We start from the raw sequence: 12,883 nt of genomic DNA, 5'->3' as shown, positions 1-12,883 counted from the left end.
CATCATTCATTCAAACAGAAAGCACATCAAGTTGTGCTAACTGGAAAACAATTGGTTTATTCTGTTAATTATTTTAGAGGAGTTTGTGGAGAACTGATTAATAGTTAGTTTTTATTTCTGTTAATCTGAAGCACCATTATCTAGAATACAATGCTGCAATACACTACAATATAAGTAATAGGACAAGGTAAAAACAATTTAGGCACTGCACCTTGCAAATAGATAATAATAAACTAGATTCAATCTGATGTGCAGCTCAGTATTTATTTTAAGGCAATGTAAAAACAACAGCTAAGAAAACAATTGTACCATTTGAAAAACCATGTGGGGAAAAAAAAAGTTGCACACAAATGAAAGCACAATAAACTTATTAGGCATAAATAATTATTACCCAGCGCATCTTTGGGAAGAGTTAATCTAGCAGAAATTTCCAACATGAAATGGGCATACTCCAGTCCAACTTTTTTCCTTGGGCCTCAAAATCACTGCCAGACAGTTGGTATCATTGGTAAAGGGTGGAAAATCATTTTCTTCAACATGTAATTTTCAGTTCTCAGATTCTAGAGGAATATTTTTTAATAGCCGCTGCTCCTTACGAACACGCATTCGCTCTTTGAAGTCCTCCAACTCTTTTCTCTGAAAACAGATATATAGAACAACCATAATCAAATAATGTGCTGTTTAGCAGTAACTCAGCAGTCTTTATGAAAATACTGTTCTTTTTGAACAGGTCAAAGACATTGAGCTATTGACAGACAAGTCAAAATTTACAACTCCCCTATTCTTTTATGAACAGTCCATAAACATCTGGGAACTGAGGACAATAGGTATTCAAATTTTTTAGAAGACTGCTATGTTATGGGATGATATAAGATTCTAGCTGCTCAACAGTCCTGTCTGTCATATGTTTTTGGTTGATGTCGTGCCAAATGTTTTCATTAATGCACCCCTGAACCATTAGAGATAAAGGTTTTTGAACTGAGCAGTGATAAAAAGCTGGATAGCTCCTCTCCTCCTAATAACAAAGAACATTGTGTCCATGTTTTCCAAAAAAGAATTTCAAATTTCAATTTGTTCCACCACATAACAGTTTTCCACTTTGCTCAAGTTCATTTTAAATAAGGATTGACTCAGAGAAGACAGCAGTGTTTCTGGATCAAGTTGCTTCTTCTTTGCAATATAGCACTTTAACATGCAATTATGAATGGTGTGGTGAACTGTATTCATGAGCCTTTGCAGCAATTTTCATGTCAGAATCCTCCCTATTTTTAACACAGTCCCACCTCATGGCCTGGAGATCATGAGCATCCAAGACTGATTTCTGCCAATGTCCCTTGTTCACAGAGATTTCTCCAGATTCTTTGACACTTTTGGTGATATTATGTACTAAATATGACAAAGTCTTTTCAATTCTAAATTAAGGACGATTATTTCAACATTATTGATCCACAAATTTTAAATGCAGTTTTTTGAAGATTAGTGAAACTCTGCCCATCTTTACCTCCCTTTTTAAAATGTCTTTTTTTATGTTTACACACAGCACACACACACATCATGTTATTCACCTTTTGCCAATTTACCAAACTGGTTGCAAAATGTTCCTCCACCTGCTTCTTTTTATTACCACTTACCTTTTGAATTTAATGGCATGTTGCTGCCATTAAATTCAAAATAAGCTAATATTTTTCATGAAACAGTAAAACATTTCAGTTTAAATATTTGACAGTTTTCTATGTTCTACTGTAAATAAAATATGGTTTTGAAATCTGCAAATTATTCTATTCAATTTTATTTAGATTTTAAACAATGCCCAAAGTTATTTTGTTTGCTCTTCATCTAAGTCACAACTATTGATGAATACAGATTTGACTAGGAAGAGAAACACATTTCATGTCTTTATTAAACACACCGAGTCATCATTAGTCCATGCTGGAAATAAAATATTTGAATGTCTGCGCTAGAGTACATGTGTTTATGGCATTATTGAGATACTCCTCCTTATAAATAAAAGCACAAAGTCTAATTACTGACAAAGCCTTTCCCTTCTCGAGAAGGACTGGTTGGTGTGACTTGATGATAAAACCTTTCACAGGGTCCTAGAAAAAACTTTACAGATACACAAAGCTGGGAAAGACTACAAAGCATTCCTTAAGAAGAGGGTATTTGCCAGCCAATACACACTCTATACAAATTCTGGATTCCAGTTCATTCTAACAGTGGGTCTTGGTCAAAGATCACAACATACAAACCTGATAGAAGTGAAAAAACCCACAGAGGCACAGCAAAATACGCACGGACATCAATACAAGATGGGGTTTTTTCGCCACTGAGGTTCTACAAGTTACTAAATTCAACAATTAACGTCGTTTTTTCCAGCCTGCACTGTGAGTGATTCCTAAAGGTACTCAATGCAGATAAGAAAAATACAACCCTTGATTTGTGTTGATCGCAACTAACTTGTGTGCATTTTTCTTACCTGCGATTCCTCGTCGGGGGGGAAGATTTCCCTCTGTATACCACAAAAATAGACAACATGGCACAGAGAAAGATGCAAAAATTGTTACTACAAGAATAATTATCTAGAGAAGACCGATACATAAAATAAATTTCTAACCTTTCTCTTCACTATATACTCTTCAAAGTACTCTGCTTGATTTGAGATCCAAAACATGGTCACAGGAAAGGAGAGATACAGCATCATCTGTGCAAAACAAATTACACGCATCGGTTTTTAACATAGAGTAGAAAACTGTACCTCTGCTAGCATAATGAAAATGGCTAACTAGAGCGAAAACTAAACCCTAGAAAGTCGAAAGGTCTCAGAATGTAGGGAAAATATACATGTCCACGGCCTTAGTATAAAATAAATACTTACTCGAAATACCTCTATTTTAACACCCATTTTCACAGTGAACAAGCAACCTTATCCAAACTCCTACTATAAGCAAAGACCTTCAAACTACTTCCGGGTTACGTCTAGCGCAAGAAAACTATGGCGCATGCGTTGGTGGTTGTGAGAAAATATTTTTAATAGATAAAAATTGAATGTGTCACTAAATCTGCTGCAATATACTACACAGTACACATTTTGGCTCCTCGATCAAATCAAATTTGTTTCAGACAAACACTTTTACATCGCACTAATGTTTGGATTATGGCATTATAAACCGAGGTTGTCCACAGAGGGGCTCCAAAACCACCGATTCTGTCCAAATGTAGTTGATCGGTCCTTTCTGAGTAATATTTGCAAGCGGATATTTCAGATAACTTTATTTGGTCCGACCTGAATGGTGACTGCAATTCTGTAACTTTGATATAATCTTTTAAGTAATTTCAGAACCAACGAGTGCACGCTAAGCACCATACTTTGGTATAGTTATGTTTATTATAGCTTCAGTCCTTAACGTGATGTATTCCTTCATCACCTGTCCCAGCTACCATAGGGGGAGGGGGACGGTACACCCCGGACAGGTCGCCAGTCTGCCACAGGGATAACACAGACAACCATTCTATGGACAATTTAGAATTACCAATTAACCTAACCCCACTAACTGCATGTCTTTGGAATGTGGGAAGCCTGAGTGCCCGGAGAGAACCCACGCAAACACAGGGAAAACATGCAAACTCCATACAGAAAGGCCCTGGCCTGATGATACAATCAAACTCAGTACCTCCTTGTCAGGCAACAGCGCTAATCACTGCGCCACCGTGCACTTATACTCTTACCTGTTTATTTTTTGCTCTCCCTCATTTTGTATGAGAAAAGGGACAGAGGTCCTTTTAAATGCTTGAGCACCCCTAAAAGGTGTCTAAACTCACCAATATATTCCTTCAAATGCAAAAACTCAGTTGATGCCTTCTTTTCCCCAAAGCTTTATTTCGAATCTTGAAGAAACTGAGAAAGGTAACAGAATAGCTATGTGTTGTAAATACATACAAATCGATCACAGTTACAGAAGGAGGAGAAAAAAATAGAAGAAATATTTCAGTAACATTTAATTGCAGTTTCATCCCTTCACTTGAATGCAAAGTTGCCGCTTTTTAAACTTTTAAGTAACCAAGAAAGGTGATGCAAAAATAAAAATAAAAAATACAAACAAATAACTGAGTTAGATCAAGATAATAAAATATCAATAATAGTAATTTTAAAAAAAGAAAATCTTCTTTTGTCAGTGTGGAACAAATCAAGAGGTCAGCAACATGTTTGTCTCAATAATCATAGCGGGCAAATATAAAATTACTATAGAAAAGAGAATACCATATGAAACATTAAAAAAAAAATTATAACATTATACACCTTTCCAGAACCCTTATGTAAAAATAACAAGACCAAGGAACACGTTTCACGAGATTTTCATTCTTTAATTTTTGAAAGAAATTGTTAACTGGACAGAATCTATGGATCCGCTTAAATGAGACTTTGAATTAACTTTCTAACTTTGTTAGAAAGATCTTTTCGTTTGTTTAAATCAATATAATAACAGACTGTTGCTGTATTGGGCAACAAGTTTTCCGGCAACTTACTTGCCGGAAAAACAAACGTTATGAATGCCATCTGCACAGGGTAAGAAGACAACAGACGAGAGCTCCTCATTTGACGCTGAAGTTGCAGTCCGCGACATTTGTGACGCGCTCTCTACGTCCTCATCCAAAGACCTACGCGTGACGTCATCAACAACGAGAGGTGTTCAGGTTCCTCGGAAAGAAAGATCCCGCGCGCCCTAGCAACCTGAGAAACACAGGTAAAGGCTCTTGTTTAAAACGTTGTTGTGCCAGTCATGTTGTCTGTGTAAACCGAATGAATAACCTGCAAAAGAAACGGTAACAGCGGCGGAAAGGCCTAAGGGAGCGCACTGATGACCGGCGCCCACTGAGACCATTCTCTTGCACGGCGGCCTGTTTTTGGTAGCTAGCTTGCTGCTAAAGCTAGTTGGTGGTTGTGGATCAAAAGACACAATAACCGCACCTACAATGTGTGTGTACATGACACTCATTGTCTGTCTCACTCAATGTTAGCCACAACTACGCTAAAATAGTTAAATAAGTGATGATGCGATCATCATGTTTGGCATCTATTGCCAGTTTGCTCGTCGACTGTCTTGTGTTGTGGGAGACGGTGACGCCGTCACGGTGATGATGGCGCACACTGGAGCTTTTTTTTTTTTGCTGGGAATGCAGTCAGTTGAGCGTGTAACAAAAAAACACAATCCTTATGTGCATTTTCCAAAGCGGTGCTGTCATAATTTCGGAAATCAAACGCCTTCATCTTCGTCTTGTTTTCTGTTCTGCTGTGCATGGTACCGACGTCCATTACGAAACCCAGGCAGTAATCTATGCCCTGTGGCCTAACTTTAAGATCTTGGCTCCTCGACGATTGTTGCTCGCCAGCAGTCATTACTGTGCAGTTTTTCTTTTTATTCACCACATCTGGTAATTGTTGCCATTCCAGACAGATGTGTTTGAGCATTATAGACACAGAGCACGGGCATTCATCCGACTGGGTTCTTCTAGAGATTGCTCATGCTGAGGCCCGTTACTTAGCTAATCATTCTAAGGCTTTGCAGATACGAAACTTGGGAGTTTATTTTTCAGTCTTTCAATCTTTGTAGTATTTTGGGGTGCAAGTGTGTGACCATGCACAGGGTAGTAATCTAAAAATTACTATTTGTACAAGCTTCTTTCCCTAGAGGCGAGTAATCATGAAGTCATACAGCATTTTAAAGCTTTAGCATAACATTTACTGGTTATTACCTATGGACTTTCTTTTCATTTTCTTTGAGCAGTATCTTTTAGGTTGTTGTTTTATGTATATACTTTAAAAGCCATGGTTGGATTTGGATTTTTGTGATTAACTTATCACCACTGAGGAGATAAATTATTCACCTGAATCTAAGGGATGTTCTCATGTGTGTACACTGTGTGTGTAAATAAATAGGACCAGCTGGGTCAAAGGCTAGTTACTGAGCAATGAGCAAGTCAAACAAGCTCACGGGGCTGAACTATTGATCACATTACTCCTAATTCGTTTTCCTTGTCTAAACTTATCATCTGCACCATAAATTAGCAAAGAAAGACTGGGTCAAAGTCCTTTGAGTAATCGGGTAGGCAGTATATCTGAGGGATTCCTAGAGCTGAACATACTTTTCTTGCACCTTTTTTGGTCCTGTTCTTTCTGGTTTAGTTGCCATGGTAACAACATCCTTGGCCTAGTTGTGAGTGACCCCTAGATCAAAAACCGTGTAGTCTGAGAACAAATGAACAAGCAAACAAAATGTATCCTACTGGTTGTGAATGTATTTCCTTTATTTATTAAGTTTGAATCACTGACAGGAGTCTTAATAGCTTACAACATGATCTTTTTGGTTTAATCAGTTTATTACATTGTGACATCTTGGGGTGAAATACACAGTATTAATAATTTATGTTGTTTTTTGCTTTTGAGGTTTACCTTTGTGTTACCCATTCAATTTTGAGATGTTTATTCATTGTTTTATTGCATGTCAGAGCAATTTGCCTTTGTGCACGGTTAATCATTTATATAAAGAATCCCAAAGTTGAATATGGTCATCTGAATGTAGCGTTTGGAATAGGAGAAATGTTTTGTCTCTGGTCCAAGTAAATTCTTCAGTCTCAGTGACTGCAGGTTTCCCCAACATTTTAAACAGTACATTTACATTATAACCAGAACTAGCACTATTGCCTAACAATGGGCTGTGAGCTCAGTTTCATGATCTTTAAAATGCAAATTGTCATGACTGTTGATTAGTGGCCATCAGTACCATTCACAGAGAGTTGGCTGCAATCACTGGATTCTGTGATTGTGAACGACGTACTCTTAGGACACCTGGGTGAAAATCAAATCTCAGTGATCACATTAACTTGGTGGACAAACACAGCAAGTTCACCCAGGAGGATATGAAAAATAATAGGTTAGCTTTCTTCAGTTTTATAGTCAACAGTAAACCACTGCATAGGGATCACTAAGGTTTGACTCTAATCATCCACTGGAGCAAAAACTAGATATCACTAGGGCACTACAACACAGAGCTAACATCATCCCCACAGACACAGACATGCCACAGAAGAACATCATAACGAAAAGCCCTGAGTAAATGTGGTTACCCTAGCTGGATATTTGTCAAAAGTTGGAAAGTACCTTAAATATGGTCAAAGTGATACCAGAGAAAAGGACAACCAATTCCTAAATGAAAACCTTCACTAATCCCTTAATATCAGAACAGGTGAGACACATTTTCTCAAAACACTGTCACTGTTGTTTTCAAACACCAAATTGTGCTACACTGAAAATTGGTAGACCCCAAGATTTAGTTCCCCCAACAAAGAGTAATATAATCTATGTTGTTAAGTGCCATGGACATTACAATGAGTTATTTATCAGAGAAACCAATCACCCTCTGGCTAAGCACAACACAGAACTACCTCATCAGGGGCCCGTTCTTCGTACCTCGCTAAGTAGGTTAGCCGGATTAGATTGTTGACGATTTCGCGTGATCCTGGATCAGTCGGTTCCCCGAAGCTCATCCGGGACTTGCTGTCATAGCAACAGAGCCGTAAGCGTAAACCTGCTCGGGAGCAGGTTTACTTTATGTAAACAGGATTAGATCGCGGCCACGCAGGTATGTCCGCTTCATTTATACGAAAGCAACAGCGATATTTTTCCACTGTTTCACCATAAATAAATATTATCAATGTAACTAAAGGTAATGCAGCACTTGATCCTTTTATTGATGTCACACAGATACATACAGGTCATTTCCTAAAAAAGGGAAATGAACTATTAACATTCTATTACATGTATGTGATTATTACAGATGTAATTCATATTTCAGAGTAGTAATTGTAAATTACTTCGTGTAATCAAGATGAGAGACCACGGCTATAAAAGTGAAGGTGGATTTGGGAAGCCTGTCGCAGCCATGTCCTGTCCGTATACGCGACCAACCCATTGCGGAAGGTGCAAGATTGATAAGGAGAGTCCTCAGAATTCAGCGTATATTGCGGGACAGACAGGATCCTTTACCTCAGCGCGACAGTGTGCTCATAGAGAGATATCGATATTCCCGTGAGGGTATTATTTACTTAACCAACTTGTTGACGAGGGGGTGCAGGACCACCACCTGTCTTTTTTTCCTCTGCCCTTTTCTTGGTTGCTGTTATGAACAAACTAACAGAGTATTACAGGCCAGTATTACCTTGCCAAGAGACGCAAAGCAATCTAAGAGATAAATATTACCATTCTGTAGAATACTCCTGTATTCCACTTTTACTTGTTCCCATTTTCTTGTGGGTCCTGTTGTGGCTCTAATGTGAAAGGGGATATAATATAACATATTATAATATAATATAATGCCATATGATATTGGACAATATAGTGTCATATGATAGATCTACCCTACCGCCTACTGGTGTTGGCCAGAGGGGCCGATGGCGCGATATGGCAGCCTGGCTACAACCGTAGCTGCCTCCACCAGTGTGTGAATGTGGGAGTGAATGAATAGTGGTATCGTAAAGCGCTTTGGGTGCCTTGGAAAGCGCTATATAAATCCAATCCATTATTATTATTATTATTAAATTACCTACGAGTTTGATTTGTCAGCAACTTTCTGCCAGCCCTCTCTCCTTGCTTTTGCAGCCTTTGCAGTGTTCTCTTGCGTTTTAATTAAACTCTGAAACTCCTGAAATCCCTCACTCATGAGTTCTTGCTCTGCTGCCGGAAAATACCGAGCACGCCCCTTCGACATTTTCGCCGACCAATCAGCGGGTTGCCGATCAATGTTTCTACTATCGATGCGTAGCCCCTTTTACGACACCCAGTGATGTCACATTCCTGCGTCCAGCTGTAGTAATCGTCAACAGCAGGTGTGTTCGGGGAACCGGATTAGCGAGCTCACGGTTAGCGCGATGATTTGATCTTGGATGTGTCATTTGATCTTGGATGTAGTAAGCGACGTACGAAGAACGGGCCCCAGGCCAGGACTCTGCAGTCTGTTTACATCTGCACTCCAGTGGTCACTTTTTCAATATTGATGTTGATCCATCCAATGATTGATGTGCACATCCTGGACAGTGAGGAATCCTAATTTGAGTGAGGAGTCAAGGATGCCATTTATGTGAAAAAGAGAGAGAGTGTCTCTGAACTGAGGAGGGGGCAACTTTCACTGTCTTACAATGCTGTGATTGTGGCCATGACAATTTGCATATTAACGATCATGAAACTGAGCTCACGGCCCATTGTTAGGCAACGGTGGTAGTTTCGGGCATTATGCAGATGTACAGTTTAAAAGGTTGAGAATTCCACTGACACCTGATACTGAAGAAGTCACTTGGAGGTGTGACGAGACATTTCTCCTGCTGAAAGTGCTACTTCCAGATGAACAGAGTCAACTTTCTGGGGTCAGAGCAATTTTTATTTGGTTAAAGTTTTAGGGAGTATCTCTATCTGTTGCCTTAATATATCCTTTCTTTAGTTTTTATTATTTTCGGGTTTTTTTTATTATGTATTGTCATTTTTATTATGCCAGAACCTGACTGCATCATGTCTGCCCTTGTGGTTTAGTAGTGTTGGCTTGTTTGGGGAAAATAACAGTCTACTGTTATGTAGCTATCAACACTATGAGAGCGTGGTAGCTAAACATAAGCTTACATCAATGCACAACTGTTGGCCGTGGCAGATTGTAGTGATAATTCCTGCTATGCTCCACCTTTTACTATGAAGGTATTTGATACATTGTTGTTAACGCTGCTTTATTCAGACCAACCAGTATTACATTTTTTCTTGAAAGTTTTCCATTGCGTTATTCTCTATGCTGTAAGATTGAAACCTAAAGTTGAAGAAGAAAGTGTTGGCATGATATCTATCAAAACATTTTTAATTATTTTCTATTAACTGTAAAAATCTATAATCTGTGTAGGGTAGAGATAAGAAAAACATGATCTTACTTTGGGGTAAAAATGTATTATTGCAAGGGGTGTATGTTTACCTGGCTGAAATAACATTTTGCTTGGATAGGGGCATGATATGCAGAGACAGTAAAAACAAAACATTAATTGAAACAAATTGAAAGTTGTCAAAATTGAAACAGAAAGTAGTAGTCTCTAGAATCAGTCAGGCTTTCTATTTTTAGACCTTATTTAAGTGCCCTCCTTTTTTTCAAATGCAGTCTTTTTGATAAAACTTGCATGTCAAGGCTAAGTTGATATATGTCTGATGATAGTGAGGTTATTAGATTATTTATTCTGGATTCTTTATTTCATAGTTGAGAAAGTTTTTTTTTGCTACAGAAGATATTAGGAACTTTATAGTATATATTGCATTGTTCTCTGGCAGAATGTCATCAAGTATTTCACTGCAGCCAAGAATGGGTATTGTCGGGATTTCAATGCTGAAATTATTTATCAATACCTATACTTTTCCATAAGTCTGTTGATGTTTTTTTTTTCAATTCCTGGTGTAAATTAATAACAGAACAGTAGTTATGCCTACCATTGACACTTTGGGCTTCGAGGACCTAAGGAACATTTTCATGTTAAAAAAAAATAAGACAGTGAAATAGAGACATTGTAGTTTTTAGGACATATATTTCAGTGTATTTTAACACTCCTATTTTGAACTATCTAATTTGCCAGCATGAAGGTAACTTAGAGTGACATGGGTGTAGTCAATCAAGGCATAAGTGTATGTTGTTGTTGTTGTTGTTGTTGTTTTTTAACAGTTTCTTTCAACTTGGAAATAAGGTTCTACCATAGAGGGAAACAAAGTAGAATGAAAGTGCTGCATCACAACCAGTGTTGGGAAGGTTACTTTTAAAATGTATTCCACTACAGATTACAGAATACATGCCCCAAAATGTATTTTGTAATAGATTCCGTTACATTACTCAATGAGAGTAACGTATTCTGAATACTTTGGATTACTTAATATATTATCAAGCTTTTTACAACTACATGAATCTACTATTGATGTGTGATTTATTACTATTACTGAAGAATACTCGCCATACCAATACCAACTACATTTTTAAATCTTAATATAAATGAGTAACAGTAGGGTGGACATTACATAAGGCTGCACTTTTTGCAGCAGTCTCGTATAGAAAACTATTCCACGCGTATATAAAACGTATTAAAGGTGACCTCTGGCTAATACTTCGGGTTCTGTGTTGGGCTCGCAAACGAAAACTAGCTTTACTTTATTGTCTGGGTCAACTTTGCTAGTGAGAGGCAGAGAGAGGCGTTGAAAGGCTGCTCCAACGGAACTTATTGTTTCAGAGGAAAACGCGAACACAGTGTACTGTTCAGTAGGGCTGGGCTATATCATACCGCTCACGGTAATACCGGTGTAATGTTGGGCAACGATAAGAAAATGAAATATCGCGATAGAATATTGGTAAAACGCGCATGAGAAGTGCCTATGTTTACATACGCACATGGCAGTGACGCAGAATGAGAAGAGCGAAAGTGGATCGTTGAATGAAACGGATGAAACAGAATTGGTTTGTAAAAATGCTGCAATGTCAGTGGTGTGGAACTGGTTTGGCTTTCGTCCGTCAGATATTCAACAAAGCACTATTTTTGGTAGTGCATGCTAGTGGGCCGTCGTTATAGCCGTGTTTTTTTTTTTTTGGAAAATATGGCACACTTAAAATCAATCCTTTGATTTTCTGAAAATCGACAGTTCCCCTTATAATCCCGTGTGCCTTATGTATGAATTCTGGTTGTGTTTACTGACCTGGAAACGATTTTATGTGGTACACGGCGCTCGAAAATCTGTCAAATGTTTCAGTACGACTTTGCTAAGCTACGAAGCCGCACCGCTTGATGGATTGTCGGAGCATTACGGCTATTGTAGGAAGGCGCCTCGCGGAGTGATATGTGCTGTGCTTCAACATAATATTACCGTATTGTGTGTGTATAACCTCTTTTTAAGTTTTGTGGATATTATACATGGTTATGCTGAGGATATGTCGGCCAATTTCCACTGGAAATGCCTTTTGGTTAAACTGTCAGCAAGGAATTTGCACTGTAAATTTTTTCATATAACTGTAATGCACTTTTAAAAAGCTGCTTGTTTAAGTGAAAATACATTGATGTGTTGTTTTTTTTTTTGCACTAATAAAGTTGAGGAGTTGTACAGTATTTTGTCTAGTGTCAATTATATCATCACTTATATCGTTATCGCCAATTTTCAAATGTATATCGTGATAAATATTTTTGGTCATATCGCCCTGCTCTACTGTTCAGTCTTAATAGCTTACTTAAAACTGGGCTAAACTGCCCATGAGACTACATTCTTTAAGGCTATGCCTGTTACGCTCTGCCTATTGCCTTCATATTAAATAATTTTTAGAACAATCATTTTGAAAAAATATTTCATCATGTTATTATGCGATCTGCAAGTAGAGGTGACATGGCCCGCGAGATTGAGACACAGGCATTAGAGCCTCTTAATGTGTGTTTTGTATGTTTTGTTTCCACTGGCGTGGACTTACCAAAGATAGAGAGGACATAGCCTAACATATGAAACAGGAAAAGACCGCTGTGTAATCCATTTATTTCAGCAAAGTAACTGTATTCTGAATACCACCTTTTTAAACGGTAACAGTAACGGAATGTAGTTACTCATATCAGAGTCTGTGTGTTGTTCATATGAAAACATCAGTGCCTTTACATAGATGGATATCACCTCAATTGGTAAATATACACAAGATAAAAAGATACACATAAATGCTTTTCAGAGAGGACAGAGGTGCGAGTCTGTGCGTGTACCCTGAAACATTTATGTCACAAGTGTTGGTAATGAAATGAAGATGAAATGAGATGAAAATATAATAAGGCAGATTCAATTTTGCATATTTCTTAAGTG

At 38.0% G+C, this 12,883-nt stretch overlaps 2 protein-coding genes across 2 annotated transcripts in view; one reads left to right on the top strand and one right to left on the bottom strand.

Moving 5' to 3' along the window:
• Nucleotides 1-245: 245 nt before the first annotated feature.
• pet100 (PET100 cytochrome c oxidase chaperone) lies at nt 246-3,008 on the bottom strand. Its single transcript, XM_004559586.3, has 4 exons — nt 2,876-3,008; nt 2,615-2,701; nt 2,477-2,509; nt 246-636 (listed from the first exon to the last, which is right to left on the bottom strand). Exons 1-4 carry the CDS (start codon nt 2,900-2,902, stop codon nt 547-549), a joined length of 237 nt encoding a protein of 78 aa, XP_004559643.1. The 5' UTR covers nt 2,903-3,008; the 3' UTR covers nt 246-546.
• Nucleotides 3,009-4,602: 1,594 nt separating this feature from the next.
• brd4 (bromodomain containing 4) overlaps nt 4,603-12,883 on the top strand; it is a 37,568-nt gene continuing 29,287 nt past the window's right edge. Inside the window, exon 1 of the mRNA XM_024802219.2 lies at nt 4,603-4,742. The gene's annotated coding sequence lies outside the window, so the exon portion shown is untranslated. The remainder of the gene's footprint in view (nt 4,743-12,883) is intronic.

This window comes from Maylandia zebra, linkage group LG4 (assembly GCF_041146795.1).
Source record: "Maylandia zebra isolate NMK-2024a linkage group LG4, Mzebra_GT3a, whole genome shotgun sequence".
NCBI lineage: Eukaryota > Metazoa > Chordata > Actinopteri > Cichliformes > Cichlidae > Maylandia > Maylandia zebra.
Note: the sequence above shows the minus strand (reverse complement) of the source record. Positions and strands in the feature narration are given on the sequence as shown.

Excerpts from the sequence above, each read along its gene's own strand:
- pet100 (XM_004559586.3), bottom strand. The coding sequence starts at position 2,902 with ATGGGTGTTAAAATAGAGGTATTTCGA. Across the intron at positions 2,510-2,614 it reads AGTATATAGTGAAGAGAAAG|AGGGAAATCTTCCCCCCCGA; the intron begins GTTAGAAATTTA and ends TGTGGTATACAG. Across the intron at positions 637-2,476 it reads CCCCCGACGAGGAATCGCAG|AGAAAAGAGTTGGAGGACTT; the intron begins GTAAGAAAAATG and ends ATCTGTTTTCAG.